An 18602-nucleotide genomic window follows, 5' to 3' on the forward strand; every position below is an offset into this window, starting at 1 on the left:
CCATGTAGGTCGGATTTTGTGGTAAATACCATGCAATTGCGTGTTTAGGTCATGTCCATAAACACAAGAAGGTTCGGCTATACTATGTATGGGTTGTAGCCTGTTGCTACAATAAATAGGCTAGTGTTGTTTGAACTATAGTCAGTTGGATTGTATACATGGACAGCTAACAGAAACCTTCACTGGCCTTTGGTGAATCACCCTTTCGAAAAAAACAAACCTCGAATAGAGTCTGTATTCGAAAATCGAATCTGTGCCAGTCCGTGCAATAAAATCCAAACCACAACAACAGACATAGCATACTTACTTGCTCAGGTGTCTTTTTTCTTTTTATACACCTTGTTGGACATTTTTGGTGTCTTGGTGTGCAACATAACAGATCCGCTCAGATAAGGCGATCACACAATGGAGATTCCACAAATATTGGATTCATCCGCGCAAACAAGCCGTATTGAAACACAACCGGCGTAAAAATAACGTAATATCTTCAAGTGACATTTTAAAGTATGTTTCAACCACAGGTGGAGATAGAAACCAACATTTGAATTTTAATATCCATTGTAATAGTAAGTTATGCCTAATGTATTATTAGGAGCTAAGCAACACATTAAGTAAGTTTTTCAGCAGCATATGATGACCATTAGACAGAAGTGTAAGGATGCCGTGTAAACTTCTCAGTCAATTGTCAGTCTCTTTCTTTACTGTCATCCATATATATAGGAACTGGTAAATATAGTCACAGCAACCGGATGGCCGTGACGCCGATGCACTGATTTCCATCATAATTCTGCACCCAGAACCAGGCTGGGCCCCTTAAATAGTAATGTGCTAGAACACAAATAGGGGATGCGTGATCACATTGGAGAAAACCTGCTGTCGGGTGTTGATTCGCGCTGTCTGGTGAGTGCCAATGGGGACGCACGTCAGTTTTATAGCTGAGCTGGGAGGAGAGGCGTTGGCAGGGAAAGAAATGCGCTCATCAATGTTTATTAATCACCGGCATGATATGATACTGTAGATTTGCAGTATTTTTACACACGTTGAGCATGCACAATCATCTTTGGCCACAAGCTGATTTACTTAATTAGTAACAGGTCTGTGTGAAAGCCATGCAAAACTGTTTCTGGTATAAGCAAAAAGCCATGAGTGTCATTCTATCAGCTGTCAGTCAAAGTCATCTGCTGGGCCTGCTTTTTCTGTTTTTAACACACACGTCAGAGTGTCTCAAGCTGTTTGCAAGGAATCAAGCGTTGAATTTTCTACATGAACCGCATGAAACAAAGGAGCAACAGCTCACACATGTCAGAAAACCCACAGTGTATCCATTCAAATGACAAAAAAGGCAAGAAAGAAGTGACGGGGACTGGAAAAAGATACAGAATTTACGATATTTAAGAAATATCATGATTGCAAGTGTGAATTTTTTTTTTATACAATTGTTCAATTGAGAGGCTCAAGGGTTAGTTCACCCAAAAATGAAAATTATCCCATAATTTACTCACCCTCAAGCCATCCTAGGTGTAGCTATATGACTTTCTTCTTTCAGGCAAACACAGTTGGAGTTAAAAAGGTGGCTCTTCCAAGCTTTATAATGGGAGTGAATAGTAACTGAGATTTTGAAGCCCAAAAAAGCACATCCATCCATCATAAAAGTAACCCATACGGCTACAGGGGGTTAATAAAGGCCTTCTGAAGCGATGTGATGCGTTTTTGTAAAAAAGAAAATCCATATTTATAACTTTATATACTATAATCACTGGCTTCCGGCCAAAGAGTGACCTCTGACCCGAAAAAATGACGTATTGATGACACGGAAGCACAGAAGATGGAGCAAAACGAAACACAGCCGGTCAAGAATGAGAAATCTAAAATGAGAATTTTTAAAGAGAAATGTCAGAGGAGCTTGTGTTTGTTGCTCAGCCATATTTGTTTGAACCACGAGAGGCGTCGAATCTCACCTAAGCTTACGCTAATTCCTACATCATATGTCATACGCCAGGTTAGAGGTCACTCTTCCGCCAGAACTAGAATCGTGTACGGCAATTACCGGCGGAAACCGATATGATTATATTTTATAAAGTTTAAAATATGGATATTTTTCTTCAATATGCATTGCTTCGCTTCAGAAGGCCTTTATTAACCCCCTGGAGCTGTATGGATTACTTTTATGATGGATGAATGTGCTTTTTTAGGCTTCAAAATCTCTATTCACTCCTATTCTAAAGCTTGGAAGAGCCAAGACATTTTTTTTAATATAACTCCAATTGTGTTTGGCTGAAAGAAGAAAGTCATATACACCTAGGATGGCTTGAAGATGAGTAAATTATGGGATCATTTTCATTTTTTTGGTGAACTAACCCTTTAATATCAAGTATTAAATACTAACATTTCTGACAAAGTTAGTCCATATATTTATTATTTGCAAAAAAAGAAATATTTACTCAATCAAATTAGTGGACAACTATTGTAAATTGTATCTAGTTTTTGCTGAAAAATAGGCCTGCTTGTAAAGTCATCTACACATTCAGATTATGCATAATCAAATACGTACTCTGTATTATTAAGAGCATTTATCAATACAAAGGATATGCCTACTAAGAAGTAAATGAGTAAATATCATTCATAGCTTTTGACTGATTAACAAAGGTGCCTACACATTTCATTGCATATTTCTCAAGACTTGAATGATTGTTATGATTCTTTAGATTGCCTCGCGGCCTTTGTCCATTCAGCGCTATTAACTGATGTTTCTGTGTAATTACTCTGTCTGTGTGTTTAACCAACACACAGACACTCACAAAAGAAGCTGGTATGTTTTCAAAGAAGCAAAGCGGCATGTCTGCAATAATTCAGATATTTGTCATCAAAACAGAAAACTCTCACTGACTGTTTTGGGTACACAAAAAAGCCTGGCCAATCAAAATATTGTTGCGCAAGCACAAAGTCAGAAGCAATTTACTTTTGAAAGATCGATTTAACCACTGATGAGCGTGCTTGGTTTAGCTCAAGGATTTTGGATCGCCAACAGTCATTGTGCATTAATTAGAGCTCCTAACACTGATTCACAAAAACCAATCAATTACTCTTCTAGACTTGACTGTCGGTACCCTATAATTGGGTGACTGCTTTCCTTTTCTCAAGTGCCCCGCAGCCAATCGTTGCAGACCAAACAGGTGGCAGCAGAGGAAACAAGCTCTTCCAGTCCATAAAACTGGCTAACTAGCTCCTGAAAGTTGCCAGCCTGCAATTATCATATCATTTGTGTTGTAAATCACACTGCTTCTTGTCATGGTATCATCAGCTGCAGCAATTTCATGCAGCACATCTACCCCCCACCCCTAAAAAAAAGAAACAAATGTTAAAAAGTAAAGATATTTCAGGTCATTTTCACATGGAAGAATAAAAAGTATGTACTGGATTATGGTTTCAGTTTCAATAAACAGAGCTGGAATTGAGTAGCTGTGAATGTGGTTCATAAATCAGCGCATTTGTGTGACATTGTCCCATAGGCAGAAGAGATGGCCCTCCCTACTGTACGTTGCACAATAGACTCAAACGCAGGTAGCATGTACTTCCCCCTTCTCAAGTCTAAACATCCCCGAATCCAGCATACCCACCCATACCGGATTTTTATCCTGTCATCTGGACACAGCAAGGGCGTACAACATTTTTATAATGCCTTTTGTACATCATAATATCAAATAATTCTGCCTTGGAAAAGCAATAAATCTTAAAGTAGGATCCTGCATCGTTGTGTTTTCATTTTCCAGTGGATCTTGTAATCATGGCAACCCATAAACTAATAGCAAAAGGTTGTTAAGTTTAGGCTAGTCATTTGCACAGTTATTCAGATAATGTTATGAATAGGCTACTTGTAATTAAAAAAAACACACCTAATTGAACATTGACATTGTTTATAGTCTCGCTGAGGTACTGTGTGTTCTTACCCTCTAAACACATGGTAATTGCTCAGCTGCAGTTGATACAGCCACAAATAAGGCAAATGAGTCTCACTGTTAGAACTAGATCGTTTTTTTTTTTAACCCTCAGATATCATAAATTACACCAACTTATAAAGAAAACATATTTGAATCAATAATTTTAACAGCAACCTTAGTCATTAAATGACTGTCTATTAATATCTTAAAATTTGCTCCAGAGAAACAATTGTGTGCGGTGCCATCTTGAGAATTTTGCGATTGAACTTCCGTTGCTGCGGTAACTGTATATTTCTATGGCACTATCGAAGCTGGTCAAGTGGGTTTACTTATAGAGTTAACGAAAGTTGTCGTAAGCACTGTAATGTTTGAAGCGGGTGTCATAACAAATATAAACGGGAAGATTTTAAAACGAGCGGTTCATTAATTAATTAAGATCTTACCTTTATGCTGTGGAAATATAAACCGGAAGACTCCATGAACACAACAGCGCCGATTAAGGGGCGGGGCTACACAGATTTTTCCAAAAAATCTCTTATTAATGCTTGTAGTAAACTTTTATTAGCTTCTTTTCATCAAAGAATACTGAAAATTATCACAGTCTCCACAAAAATATTAAGCAGCACAATTGTTTTCGACTTAAAAAGATAAAATGTTCTTGAACAGCAAATCAGCATATTAGAATGATTTCTGAAGGATCACGTGACTCTTTAGACTGGAGTAATGATGTTGAAAATACAGCTTGGCATCACAGGAATAAATGACATTTTAAAAGAAAACAGTTATTTTAAATACTAATAATATTTCACAATTTTAAAAGTATTTTTGCTCAAATAAATTCAGCCCTCACAGTAAAAAAAAAGTTGCTGCCTTACATTTTTAAGTAGCCTAGCCTACAATCAACTTGGATGTTTAAGTCATTTCTACTTAAATTACATTAAACTGACATAAAAAAAAGGGTTGAATCTTGAACTTATTAAAAAAAAAGGATGAGTTAAAGCAATTTAAAATGTTGTCATAACTTACTGATCATACAATTCTTTTACGCACAAGGGACTTAATTCTTTCAAAAAACATTAAAAAAAATCGTACTGACCGCAAACTTTTGAACATAATTTAAATTATAAGTTTCATTAAATGCTTTAAATGATAAAAAGTTATAGAAATAAACAAAAGTAGGCTACTGCAAATTCATACTGCTGTATATTTAGCCTGTTTATCAAAGTAATTGTATTATAAATTGCAATCACTGACCAATTTTGTTTTCAACATTTATAAGAAAGAGAATTAAAAGCAATGAGCAAAGCTTTCAGTTGAATTATAGCAACATTTCACAGACAAGGACATACAATTTATGTACGAAAATAATTAGGATAACTTTGTCATTGGTTAGACAACCTTGGTTTGTAGGATAAATAAGAAGCAGCACTAGTTTTGATTAACTTGATGAAGCCAAATCAGTAGCCCACTCTCCGCTTGGCATCGGTCCAGATCAAATTACTGTGAGTTAGATGAATTATTTCACTTAACATAGTTGGGAAACATCACAGACTGCTCTCTACACCTACATGCTTTCAACCATCTGTTCTTTTGTTTACACCTCTTCATATCCATGGCAACAACATGGGGGCAGGTAGCTAGTCGGAAATATTTGTAAGTAGCATAGCCCTCATAAGATTAATGAGCATTTGTTTAAAGCAATGTGCTTTGACACAGAAGGATATTCGGATATTGTTGCTTCATCATAAACTGTGACTCCAACAGTGAAGCAATCAGTCAGTCGAAACTATTTTACACACATAATTGAGAATTAGGCCTGTGTGATTGTCAGTAATTCACATATGTTGCATCATATCTGTGATAAAATCACTTCAGAGTTAGCTCAACCTTCTATTTATCATCATGTGTTAACACTGATAGCGTCCTGTCTGTGCGATCATTACTCATACAGACTGAGAGTGGTAATTTTGCATACACAAACACTGCGACTTCGGTGGCTATGTTACATTGGTGAAGTTTGACTACCCACACAAAATGTATCGGGAGGTTATACATTTGTTGTTCTCGATTTTATTTCGTTGTGATACGCTCACAGAACTAAGCTGCCTATCTGAAACAGAATCTGCAAGATAGAAACAGTCTTTGTTTACACTATTCGAGTGAGGTATGTTTTTTAATGGAGTGGGTGTTTAAATTAAGCCTATCTGTCTGGAGTGTTGTGGCGTATAAATATGTTTTGTTTTTCTTGCTGTGTGTTTCAGAAGTGTTGTTTCCTGGGGACTTCTTCAATGAAAGATATGAAATATGAATAGATTGTTCTTATATTATCTTTCACAGTTTATAGGCATTGCGACTGATAATGAGGCTATGTATTTACATCCAAGGTCATGCAAATTTAATACATTTCTGTCAATCAGGCCCTTAAGGATTAGCTGGTGTAAATTACAGTACATAAAGGTGACATGGATGCCTTTTCAGCTGACTGAAATACATATATATATATATATATATATATATATATATATGCGGTATATGTATGTATATACAGTATATATATACAGTATATGTATATATATATATATATATATATATATATATATATATATATATATATATATATATATATATATATACATATATATATGTATGTGTGTGTGTGTGTGTGTGTGTGTGTGTGTGTGTGTGTGTACTACCGATTTTTAATGTGGTTTTTTTTTGCTCATCAAGGCTGCATTTATTTGATAAAAACACAGTAAAACTTAAATATTGTGAAATAGGCTATTATTACCATTTAAAATAATCATATTTAAATATATGTTTAAAATGCTCAAGAAACATTTCCTATTATTAATATCAATGTTTAAACCAGTTATACCGCTTAATGTTTTTGTGGAAAAGCCGATAAAAAAAAAAAATCTGGATTATTTGATGAATAGAAAGATCAAAAGAACAGCATTTACTTGAAATAGACACTACTATCACTTATAATTTAATGCATCTTTGCTGAATAAAAGTATTAATTTCTTTCTCTCTTGAATTTTATTTGTGTATCATGGTTTCCACAAAAACTGTTTCTTGAGTGCCAAATCAGCATTATCTATAAAGTTATTTTATTGAGCCAGCAGATGAGATGCACACCGTAAGCGAACAGTTAAATGATACAAGACACAAATTAAATCAACTCAGAAACATATTTATAAGTATTTCCACAGCCCAGCAAAGGTAATGGTCTTTGATACAGTGCTGTTTTGCACAGGTTTTGGCGTGACACTGTTTGCACATGTAAATCCAAAGGTGGGGATGTTTGTTCACTTTCAAGCTCTTATATGTTCAGTGAGCATGTAAGTACACTATTTTTGGAAGGATTTCTGTCTAATGACACCTGTCTGTTTTATGTAACTGAACCTGTGGCTCCTCAGGAATGCAAAAGCATAGTCTATTGAAAAAAAAAAAAAACAGACAAATCACTGCTAAATGACCAGCTTAGAACATAATAACAAAGGATAAATAATTCCCAAACAGTCTTTAAGTTAAGGTTTTTATTATCTAATAGTCTGCAGAAAAAAAGTTAAACACACACATACCAAAAGATTCCTGAACAATGAAGACAGACGAATGGGGTTACAGTGAGTGCTTATCACCTTAAAGAAAACCCAAAAAAACAAACATCTATGAAGTGCTACAAACCGTTCTGGGTCTTAGAGGTTAGACTGCATTTTTTTTCCCTCGTATTTAATTGAGTAAAGAAAGAAATTCAAACAATTCCTAAGCTTCTCTAGTTCGCTGATATTTGATCTCATTTCAAGAGCCGTTGTGGTAACAAACATGAAAGAAAAATAATTCTCACACGATACATGTAAAATCTTCAATAAGCTTTAACCCAGATGTAAAACGCAAAATACAGTTTTGGGTTTGGAGCTCAAATGCATAGAAAAGTTCACTCGCTCAGAATAAATAGAACCATTTCAAATGGATATCGCTTTAAATTTGAACTGTTTGCCTGGTTCGTAAAAGAACGACATTGTATAAAATACGCACATCCATTTTTTTTTTTTTTGAAGTACATCTATGTGTGATTTTTCATTCACAGACTGGATCGACCTATTGGTGTTAGACTGTGGGCATTGAATCTCTAAATCAATTTAACACTACAAAACATTGATCAATCTATTCATTAAGGTGTTCTTTTATTATTACTTTTGTCATCCAGTATACTTCTTTATGATGGAAATGTTCTGACTGATAACAAAGGAGCAAGAGAGAAGTGAAAACTTACACACACACACACACACACAAAAAAAAGCGTACAAAAAAGTCTCATTGCTCTGAGATGGAATGTGATCCAAAATGAAGAGGTCCATGTGTATCGCATACAGAAGTCTTTTACAGTCAAGTCTCTCTGAGCAGTTCAGCTGCTGACGTCCTTTGCTCCGTTGTGCACGATCAGAAGTCAGTGGCAGTCGACTGTGACTCAGTTCCTTAGTTTACACACCAAGTTCAATTCATGACGCCGTCCGTCTGAAAAATATTGTTCTTTTTTTTGTGTGGCAGAGATCCGTCAACATGACTGATGTTTATTACCAGAGATAACGCAGCCGTACGATATCAGTCTTCTGAAATGACGTCAATGTCCTCAGAGCTGCCCTGTTGCGTGGCCACCCTCCAGCGGCTCACATGCTGACTGCCCTTCCTCTTCTGCTGCGACTCTGGTGACTCTTCCTCCAGCTTCTGTCTCTTGTGCTTGGTCCTTCTGTTCTGGAACCAGACTTTCACCTGGACAAGAACGAGAAAGAGAGGCCATTTCAATATATCAGCTTATCTAGCCAAAGCCAAATAGTTACATATATAATTAATATATAGCTAATAATAGATAGTATATATTAATTAATGTTTTTAAAATGCATGTTTTAACTATTTTATCCTTTTTTTATTAAAGAAAGTTATAAAGCATATCTTCCCCATACCATGTTTGCTATTAAAATACTTTGGCGGCACATTATTATGCCATTTAAAAACATGCTTATGCCTGCAGCTCATGTGAGATAGGATTGTTGTTGACGTAATCTGGTGAGGAAATCATGTATTGTGATTGCACGATATGTGGAAACATATTCTAACTATGTGTGCTTGACACGGATAAAACAGTATGTAAAAAAAAAAAAAAAAAAAGCAAACATCCAAAATAAAAGCAACTGTAAAAACAAAATGACTAATTGCAAAGGTTTACAGAAGGTGTCCAAAAGTCTGAAACCACTAATAATTTATTATAATTTACTATCATTTAATAAAGGTCATTACAAATTATATTATCAGTATGAACATTTGAACGAAACTTGTAATTAAAGATGAATTAGAATACGAATAAAACTATGTAAAAAAAACCCAAAACATTATAACTAATTAAAAAGGTTCATTAAAAATTCTAAAACCACAAGTGAAATTGCATTTTTATAATTAAATTAAAAATATATATATTTATGCCCTAAATTTTGAACATTTGAACTAAAGTTAATGAAAAAATTATATTTTTATTTTAAAAATGTATCTGCATAAAAAAAAACATCCAAAATAAAAGTAACAAAATAACTCATTTAAAAGATTAATATATGAATCTTTTGAATTTAGATAAAAAGATTCATATAACCTGTAAAAAAAAAGTTGCTGCCTTAAGTTTTTAAGTACAATCAACCTGGATGTTTAAGTCACTTCAACTTAAATTACATTAAACTCACTTTAAAAAGAGTTGAATCTTGTTTAACTTATTTTGATGAGTTAAAGCAATGCAAAAAACAAATGTTGTCATAACTTACTGATCATATAATTAGTTTCTTATTTTATCTCATAACATTTTTTTTTTTTTTATTTTTTTGTATTATTCCATTTCTTTCCACGTTCAGATTTGTGTTCCCCGATTTTCAGTGGCGTCTCAGACTTTTGAACCCCTCCGTGTGTCACAACAGGCATTGCTCAAGCCTAACAATCCTACACGAGTACGTATGTGAATGTTTGTGAAGCCGATTGTGAAAATAACCAATAAATGCATGTTGTATACATGCTTTGGAATTTATACGGCCTATCCCAAGGCAATGAATGATGAATTACTTCCGTCCTGTGAGGAAACTAGATGAGTAAATGCGTGTTCACATCCCATGCCGTTAGCAGTGTGTGTGTGTGTGTGTGTGCGGTGGAATGCTGAAGGGACGGACCCTGACGCCTCTGCCTCCTCACCTGTGTCTCTGTCAGGCACAGCCCGTTGGCTAACTGCTTGCGCTCGGCTCCCACCACGTAATGGTTCTTCTCAAAGGCACGTTCCAGCCGGAGCAGCTGCGACGGGGAGAAGGCCGTGCGGATGCGCTTGGGCTTGCGAGAGAAAGGCCCGTGTAGCAGCAGGTTTTCCGGGCTGCTGTCGTCACCTGGAGACAAGAAGCAGGGGAATAAAAAGTACATGTCAATTAGCCCAGTGGATACTTTTATAGTGGGATTTAAAGTGAAAAACACAAGTGAAATGTGTACATTTGAAAGATTTTAAACTGTGACTTATGCGCCAAATATGTTTTACATGAAAATTTCACCATTTAAATTTGAAGTATCGTGTTGTTGAAATCCTAATGACATCATTGGATTGTGTGGGATTACAAAATGAAGTGATGTGAATTCATCAAAATTCCCAAAAAAAAGTCTTATGGCAGCCATTACGTTGACGTTTCTTCATTTAGCAGATCGATTATCCAGAGGCTCTTTATGCTTTTATACAAAATAAGTGCTTTACATAGCATAGCAATGCTGACACTAAGCACAGGATTGCATGTCTTAATTGAGCCACATGAGTTGATTTGAATAATTCCAGGTCAGTTCCAGACACGGCTGATGTAAAGTGTGTTCACACCGCATCATTCATACCAACCGAACGTCTGTACACTCAGACAGCTCTCGACGAGTCTTTAACCTTCGGTCTTCATAATATATGGCATTACCCTGATTTTCATACAAATACAAGGCTGCTAAAAAATAAATAGACATCCATGGTTGAATAGATGCAAAAACATTTGTGATGAATATGTTAATTGTCAGTTAAGCAAATCTAAATCCCTTACATTTGGTCTGATTATATTCAACATGAGGCAATAGTAAAATTTTGTCCCCATCAGTATCAGAGCAAACGTGATCTTCGCTCGACCCCAGACAACATCTGGAGGGCAGAGTACGTGTGCCGTTTATTGCAAACACACAAAGAGCGAAAAACATTTTTCATAAACAAATGGATGTGTAATTTATGTGACCACTTTAGTGTTTGGAGAGCTATGCTTGAAAGAATCTTCAGAAATGCGATGACCGCAATCACGTATAAACAAAATTTTCTCGCGGAGCGGTTACAGGGAGGATAGAAGCGACAGACCATGATCTTTTGTCAATGAAAAAATAACCAAAAGGTTTCAACGTTCGCATCAGGTGTGCAACCGCAAATGTGCATCTGTAACATGCAAACGTCCCAAATAGGTGTTTGCTTCAATAACGACTTTTTCTGAGCATGCGAATTCGGCTGGGTTTATGAATGCGGTTGGCCCACACGTAGGCCGCGAAGCTGCTGAAAACACCAGTGGCGATTGCTAAAACCATATTAATGCATTCATATATTCAGCCACCCAGAAATACTTTCACAATTCCAAAGGCTGCCTAAATCCTCTAAACCACAAATTTTGATAAACGCATTTAATCTAAATCTATAAGAGTTCAGTGTGCACAGAACCCATTGAAATTTTTAACACTGATCATCAAAGAAAGCACAATGATGCACCAATTCTGAGCACAAAAGCTCACTAATGGCATCACCAGAAGATGAAAAGAGGATTAGCATGAGGCTGTTCGGACTTTAAGTCTTTTAAAAACTCCGAAACCGAGCCTTTATCTGCAGACAATAGCTTTGAACTGACTCCTTTCAGACGAGCATTAAGCCATCACAGAGAAGCAACTTCACCTCTCAGCCTCAAACACAGCGATGCTTCATATACACACGTTTCTAGGCATCCCACTGCGGAGAAGACAGTTGCAACATGTTTGTTTGCGTGCACAGAATGACTAGTTCGCTGTTGCAAGCCTCCATTAGCAGAGACTTCCCAAAGGTCCTAATAATGTTTGCACTTTACTGCTATTTTACTAAAAGGTGCATATTTTCTGTCACAGCACTGTCATTGACAACTGCTTTCAGCTGGTGCGCTGAAAACGCTTTGAACACCAGAGGCAAAAACAATGGAGACATCTCCGTGCAAAACTGAGGGGAGCAGGGCGGAAGAATGTAAATAATGAGTTCTACGCGGTTTGAAGGTGTTGAAAAGCCCTCCTTAAACCTTCCTCAAGGTGCACTGAGCGCCAACCAACCGAAACCGATTACGCAGTGTCATAGTGGCAACTTTTCCAAACTTTCAAATCAAAGCGAAATCTTATTTCGTTGTATGCTCGGTGCTCTCGGCCTGGCATCATCAGCATGTGTGGCATCACCTCCGTGTCTCTCGAGAGAGGTGGTGGATCAGACTAGCAGGCCAGAACACTGACAGAGACTCAAGCCTCCTGAAGAGCTGGGAGACCCTCCGGGGGTTTGGACTCAAACACACACTGGCCTATCCAGGCAAGAAAGCCCCCAACACGAGGAAAAGGGAACCAGATGGCACCCAGATCAGCTTTACTACCATTCCCTTGGCACAAACAAGCTTGGTCTTGTCAGTGCCGTTCTCATTAGAGGCAGGGAGAAGGGTGGACTATAGTGGGAAAGAAAGAGACTGTACCCTTTGGTCTCTCCTACAGAATGAGTGTTCCCCGTTACGCCGCCTCCCTGACATTTTGATTCAATATTTTCCGAGCAATTTTGGGGGAAAAAAAAGTTATATATATATATTTTCAAAAGATTGTAACTGCTATTATTGTTATTATATTATTACATTGTTATGTAAGCTTTGGAATGAGGCCTCAAAAGAAAGACAATAAATCATTCTATCATTAGTTTTAAGTCTGCCGATAACACTGTTTATACATATATACATATGTGTGTGTGTGTGTGTGTGTAACTTAACTGCTATTATTATATTATTACATTGTTACAATATTTTTTAATTATATTATGCTTTAGAATGCGGCCTCTAAAGAAAGACAATAAATCAATCTTTCTATATTATTAAAAGACTGCTGATAACACTGTTTATACATCTATAGGCCTATATGTATATATATATATATATATATATATATATATATATATATATATATATATATATATATATACATAAGGGGTGTAACAATATACCATGTATATATATATCACTATACAAAATACAAAAACTATCGTGGATAGTGAAAATCTGTATTGTGTATAGTTCACCCAAAATGAAAATTACTGTGTGAGAAAAAATTCAAGTTTACAAAGTTTTAGTGTCAGTACTACATTAAACTACTATATATAATGATAAATATAATGAATAATTATATTAGTGCAATGGGGGAATATTTGTGGGTCCTGATCATGCCAAATGTCTTTTGTTACCAGTAAAAAGCAGCCTACACTATTTTAAATATATCTAGTCAGTGACAGAGTGCAAGCATATTCGTCTAAAATAATTTTTAACCTTTTAGCATTTGTCTGGGAGTATCGCAATACTATTGTATCGTGAGTTCAGTATCGTGATATGTATGGAGTTGTGACATAAGGGTATCGACACACCCCTAAATACATATATAACTGCTATTATTATTATATTATTACATTATTATTACATTGTTCTCATATTATTACATTATGCTTTGGAATGCGGCCTCTAAAGAAAGACAATCCAGTCTGCTGATGACACTGTTCATACATCTGGAACCTCACAGATTTTTATTGTAACCTGAGAGCGCACAAATCTCAGAAAAATGCATCAGTGCCACTGTCACAGTCTGTGAATCGTAACCATAACACGAAACCCTGCTCATGTACAACAGCAGGCCGGTCTGGGATCCTGTTTACCTTGTCCCGCATGACGGATCCGAGGACGTGGACGCATCTCTTTTCCCATTCAGGAAGTGCTAGAGTTAAAACCCATGGACACATTAGCACCGACACTCTCCTCGATAGGTGATCCGTTCCCACCCAATCCCCACGGCTGCATTTAGTCTTGTCTAAACAGTAGTTTTCTAGGTTATTGGACACCATCAGTGAGTGGATCGGCTGTGTGTGTAAACAAAGAGGCTCTATCTGAACCCCGGATCTGAGTAATAGTGACAACAACCTCTGACTTCCACCAATTACCTGAGCAATGCCCTCGAGGACTGTGGTCCAGCTCAGGACCCTATAACAGCAAATGTGTCTGGGCTTCTCATCACAGCCCTCCAAGCAGGCAATAAGTCAGACTACTGATAGCAGCTTTAACAAATTGCCTGGTAAATAGGACCTCCTAGTATCCATTACACTTTTTAAAGGACTCTGCAAACAGGACTATCAAATCAATCAAATATTCTTGTATTTGATTTTTAATAATAATAATAATAATAATAATAAATTAAAGAAGTTTAAAGACACATTCATCTCACAAAGATGGTGATTAAAATATACAAAATAAAAAATGTAATCAAAATAAAATAAAGCTCTTAAAGGAACAAACATTTCAAGGCTGTTTTTTATTTTATTTATTTTTTTATTACAAGAGCTGCCTATTAAATCCATGGGGTAAAGTGCTTGTCCAAATAATTGTTTTAAAAGCTAACAAATGTCATTAACAGTATTTGCATTATTATGGTAATTTTAAGAGCTGTAAATGTTTATGAGCCGTATAATAACAAATGTGTTTACTCTGTGGAAGAATCCCAAATGTAAAAGAAAGATGTTGCATGTAGCACTTCGACTACCTCATAAAAATATTCGTCCACCCACAATAATGCAGGCCTAATATAATTATTGAAATAGATTATGTATATCGCACATTTAAAAAGGAAAACGGAAACGACGTAGAAATACGGTGCATCTTTAAGAAGATACACAAACAAATATTTAAATATTTAAATAAAAATGATTCAAATAACAGTAAAACAATGGAGGCTACTTTAGTTTTTTCTACTATATTTATAGTGTTAAAATGATCCTAAACGATGGAACGTATGATGAAAGTAGGCTATAATTTAAGTAAAAGCCTAATTAACAGCCTACATTTATTTTAGGCCTATCATTAATATAAATGTATATGCTTCTGAAAATATCTTTATCTTAATTATCTTTAATAAGGAATGATTTATATTATAATACACAATGCGAGCTAAAAATGTTTCAAACAAACAGAAAAAAAATTGTATCGAACAACGTTCTTCTATGTGATCGAAATAAATTAGCGGTCTTATAATGTTACGACGACTACAAAATTATTTAGCAATTCACGTTTATTGGTAATTTGGAGTCAAACCATTTTTAAATAGACTAACACGAGTTGCACGGCATCATTTTCTCATGAGTCCTTTTTATTTTAAACCGATATGTTTATAAAAATAGGATAATATTCAGATGAGAGGTATTTATCGCATCGCCATAACAATTTTGAAATAAAACATTAAATCAATATAGGCCAAAGAGCAGCTGAAAACCTTGACTAGGCTCAATCTTTTCAATAGTTATTAAGCTTTTCTTAACTTCATGGGCCCCACTTCAATCTCTCACTCCATCTCTCAACATCCCACAAGTGATCTTTACCTTGGAATCGATGTCCCAGATATCTGTTCCTCAACACCCACGGGTAGAAGTTGAGGGTGTCCCTATGGTGAGGGCTGAAGAAGGGCTGTGTGGGGATCTGGAGGTGACGCAGAGACAGCCCGGAGTTGGTGGAATGAGTGGCCGGGTCTGTGAACATCATCTCTGGGCTGCTGCTGTACAGTGTCCTGCCTGAGTTCTGGAAGCAGCTCCCAAAGGGGGAAGGATGGATGGATTCAGAGAACCTCAGAGCAGTGGGTCTGATGGGCTCATCCGCAGCGGCACTTGATGAATTGGAGTCTTTACCCACAAGAGATTCAATAGTGAAGCACTTCTTATTGTGCTGGAACATTGTGATGGGCTATAAAAAATACTCAGTCAATTAAATGCACACAAAAAAAAATCGAACAGGAAGTCAACCGATGATGAACCCACGTCTAAAAAAAGTCAAAAAGACAATATTTATATAGTCCCTCTACAATCCATAACTTCATAAGGTTCCTTTGGCTCCTTCAATTTCGTGGGTTGCAATCCACTTCCAATAGCTGCAAATAGACGTGTGAGTTTCTGTCACCAGTTGTGTTTAAAGTCATTCAGATCTCATCTCATTCATGTCCTTGTCAGAGCAAACCTCGAGCGTGTGAAGCAGGCATCAGCTCCGATGCAGTCAGATCGCTGCGAGCTCTTGTGATCGATGATCCGTCAGCTTGTGCGCCAGCGCTTGTCATGATGAGCCAACTTCAATACCTGCTCTCACAGAGCTCCGACAGCGAGGTGTGCTGCGCATGCGCAGATCGGCGAGCGGCGCACTCGCACTCAATTACAGCCATTTTGTGTTGTGTGAAGAAATTCTTCAGGCTATTTGACCAGAAAGAGTTCAACAACACATAAACGGATGTGTCAGAACAGAATCTGTGAAGGTTATACCTAGCTAGGCTACATTTAAAATGTTTTGAAGCTTCAAAACTGAATCGTTCTGGTGGCTTAGTGATCAGCAGGATTTAAGATTTAATTAGGCTAGATAAAATTTAATTTTATTACACTGTGATTGATATTGGTTTTGAATCATTTTTATTTGATTTATTTAGGCTAATTTTGCGAAATAAGCGGAAGCAGGTGAAAGTGATCGATCTATAGATTTTGTTTCGAGGCTAGTTTAAATGAACGGCCTCATAATTCGTCACAATATTCATTTAGGTTATTATTTGCCTATTACTTCTTACAGCCCAGAAATAGCCTATTTATTTCCGTTAATAATTTTTCACACACTGTAATCTATCATATTTATCATATTTAAAAAAATATTTTGAAAGTGTTTCCTTGCTAGGCTACTGCATTTAAATGATTTATTATTTATATTATGTGTATAGGCTACACAGTAATAGGCTATCGGTACACTGTAAAAAAATATTGTTGGTCTAACTTTTAAAAAGTAAGTAACCTGGTTACTTATTGAAATAAAAGAAAAAAAATACAATGGAGATTGGTTTAATCAATAGAAACTCAAAATATTAAGTTGATAAGTTGATTTGACAAAATAAAATATTAACAAAAAAATTATTTGGGAAAAAAAAGCTTTTTAATTTTTTTTTTTTTAACAGTGTACAACCAGTAAGAATTAAAGCCTACAAACGTAAAAATTCGTTGTAACAAGTAAATTGAATAATAATATAGGCTAATAATAATAATAATACAATATGGCAATAATAACAATAAAAATATTAAATATCATTAAAATTGCCACATGCATCCATGCAATTTGTTATTATCATTTGCAGTATTAGCCTATAGTTTTTTTTTTTTTTTTTATTACCCTTGTTGTTTTAGCTATCAAATAATTATTATCTTCTTTAGGCATATCCTTTAATGAGATTTATTAAAGGATATACCTTACAAGAGAGAAAATTATATATATTTTTTATTTTATAGATTGGTTTGATTTATGGGCCATTATAGGTAAGCATAAAGAACATTAACTAGTGAAATAATCAATATGGTTATCACATAACACTTATTTTTATTTCATGGATAGAAATCGTCATCATAACAAGAGAACTCAGGAATCTGAGCTTAGTTAAGGAGTTTATGAAGGTGTCTTAATGAAGCAGACACAGATCAAGGGAACCGGGCATTGATCTCTCGGCTTGACATGTCTCGAGTGCCTCTCCTTGTCTCATTTGTCAGTTACAAACGCAATAAGTTGTTGAGAGAGGATGGAGGCTAATGGGGTGGATCAGAGTCTCGGAAACCCTGGACAGATGTCACCCTTTTGAGAAGGAACAATGGTGGCTCAGGAGCCACACAAAAGCCCCCCTGCTCAGGCCTTTCACAATCCACCCAGCGGAAACCCATGTGAACCACGCAGGGCACAGACCCCATTGAGCCCCAAAGCGGTCCGTCTCCAGCCCTCTTGTGCCTCCCTTCTCATTCCCTCTGCATATAATTAATAGCTTTCTCTGGCCAATTTTGTCCCCTTTGCCTCAAATACAAATGGCCATTAACATCTATTAATTTTGCCTCTGGCAATTGATTGCAGAGTGTGCACAGCTGAAAGGCTATAACAGTTGGAGTTTTTGTAAGCACTCTGGGTGTGAAGGCGAGTTAAAATGTGATTATTGTTCCCCTGCCTGCACTAACTGGTGTTAAACCCTCTTTGAACACGGAGAAGCCAAGATTGGTTATTTTACTAGTCATTAGCTGACTCAGAGAAGCTAAATTAAATGGATAACCATCAATACCTATTGACTTGAGGAACAAAAAAATAGCATGTTCATGAAATCCCTTATTCACAATAATAAAATTTTTTTTTAGCAAATCAAAGATACATTAGGCTACAAAAAAGGTTGAATTAAGCTAATTGTAAAACTTCTCTTATCAGACCATGAATAGAACTCAAATCTATTAATAGAGTTATCAGACAGCCATAGTAAAAACCTTTCTAACTGCCGAATGCATTATTTGCA

The 18602-nt window shown here is 36.1% G+C and overlaps 1 protein-coding gene across 1 annotated transcript; it reads right to left on the minus strand.

The window, feature by feature from the left end:
- Positions 1 to 7113: 7113 nt before the first annotated feature.
- Positions 7114 to 16367, minus strand: emx3 (empty spiracles homeobox 3). Its single transcript, XM_079892753.1, has 3 exons — positions 15643 to 16367; positions 10167 to 10351; positions 7114 to 8711 (listed from the first exon to the last, which is right to left on the minus strand). The coding sequence occupies exons 1-3, from the start codon at positions 15989 to 15991 to the stop codon at positions 8544 to 8546; spliced, it is 702 nt and encodes a 233-aa protein (XP_079748879.1). The 5' UTR covers positions 15992 to 16367; the 3' UTR covers positions 7114 to 8543.
- Between the last annotated feature and the right edge of the window lie 2235 nt (positions 16368 to 18602).

Source organism: Squalius cephalus (assembly GCF_949319135.1).
Source record: "Squalius cephalus genome assembly, chromosome: 14".
Lineage (NCBI taxonomy): Eukaryota > Metazoa > Chordata > Actinopteri > Cypriniformes > Leuciscidae > Squalius > Squalius cephalus.

Bases quoted from the DNA above. Each gene is read 5' to 3' on its own strand.
- emx3 (XM_079892753.1), bottom strand. From the start codon at position 15,991: ATGTTCCAGCACAATAAGAAGTGCTTCACTATTGAATCTCTTGTGGGT. The intron at 10,352-15,642 runs GTAAAGATCACT...TCTTGTCTCCAG, and splicing joins TCTGGGACATCGATTCCAAG to GTGACGACAGCAGCCCGGAA. The intron at 8,712-10,166 runs GTGAGGAGGCAG...GTTCTTGTCCAG, and splicing joins TGTGCCTGACAGAGACACAG to GTGAAAGTCTGGTTCCAGAA.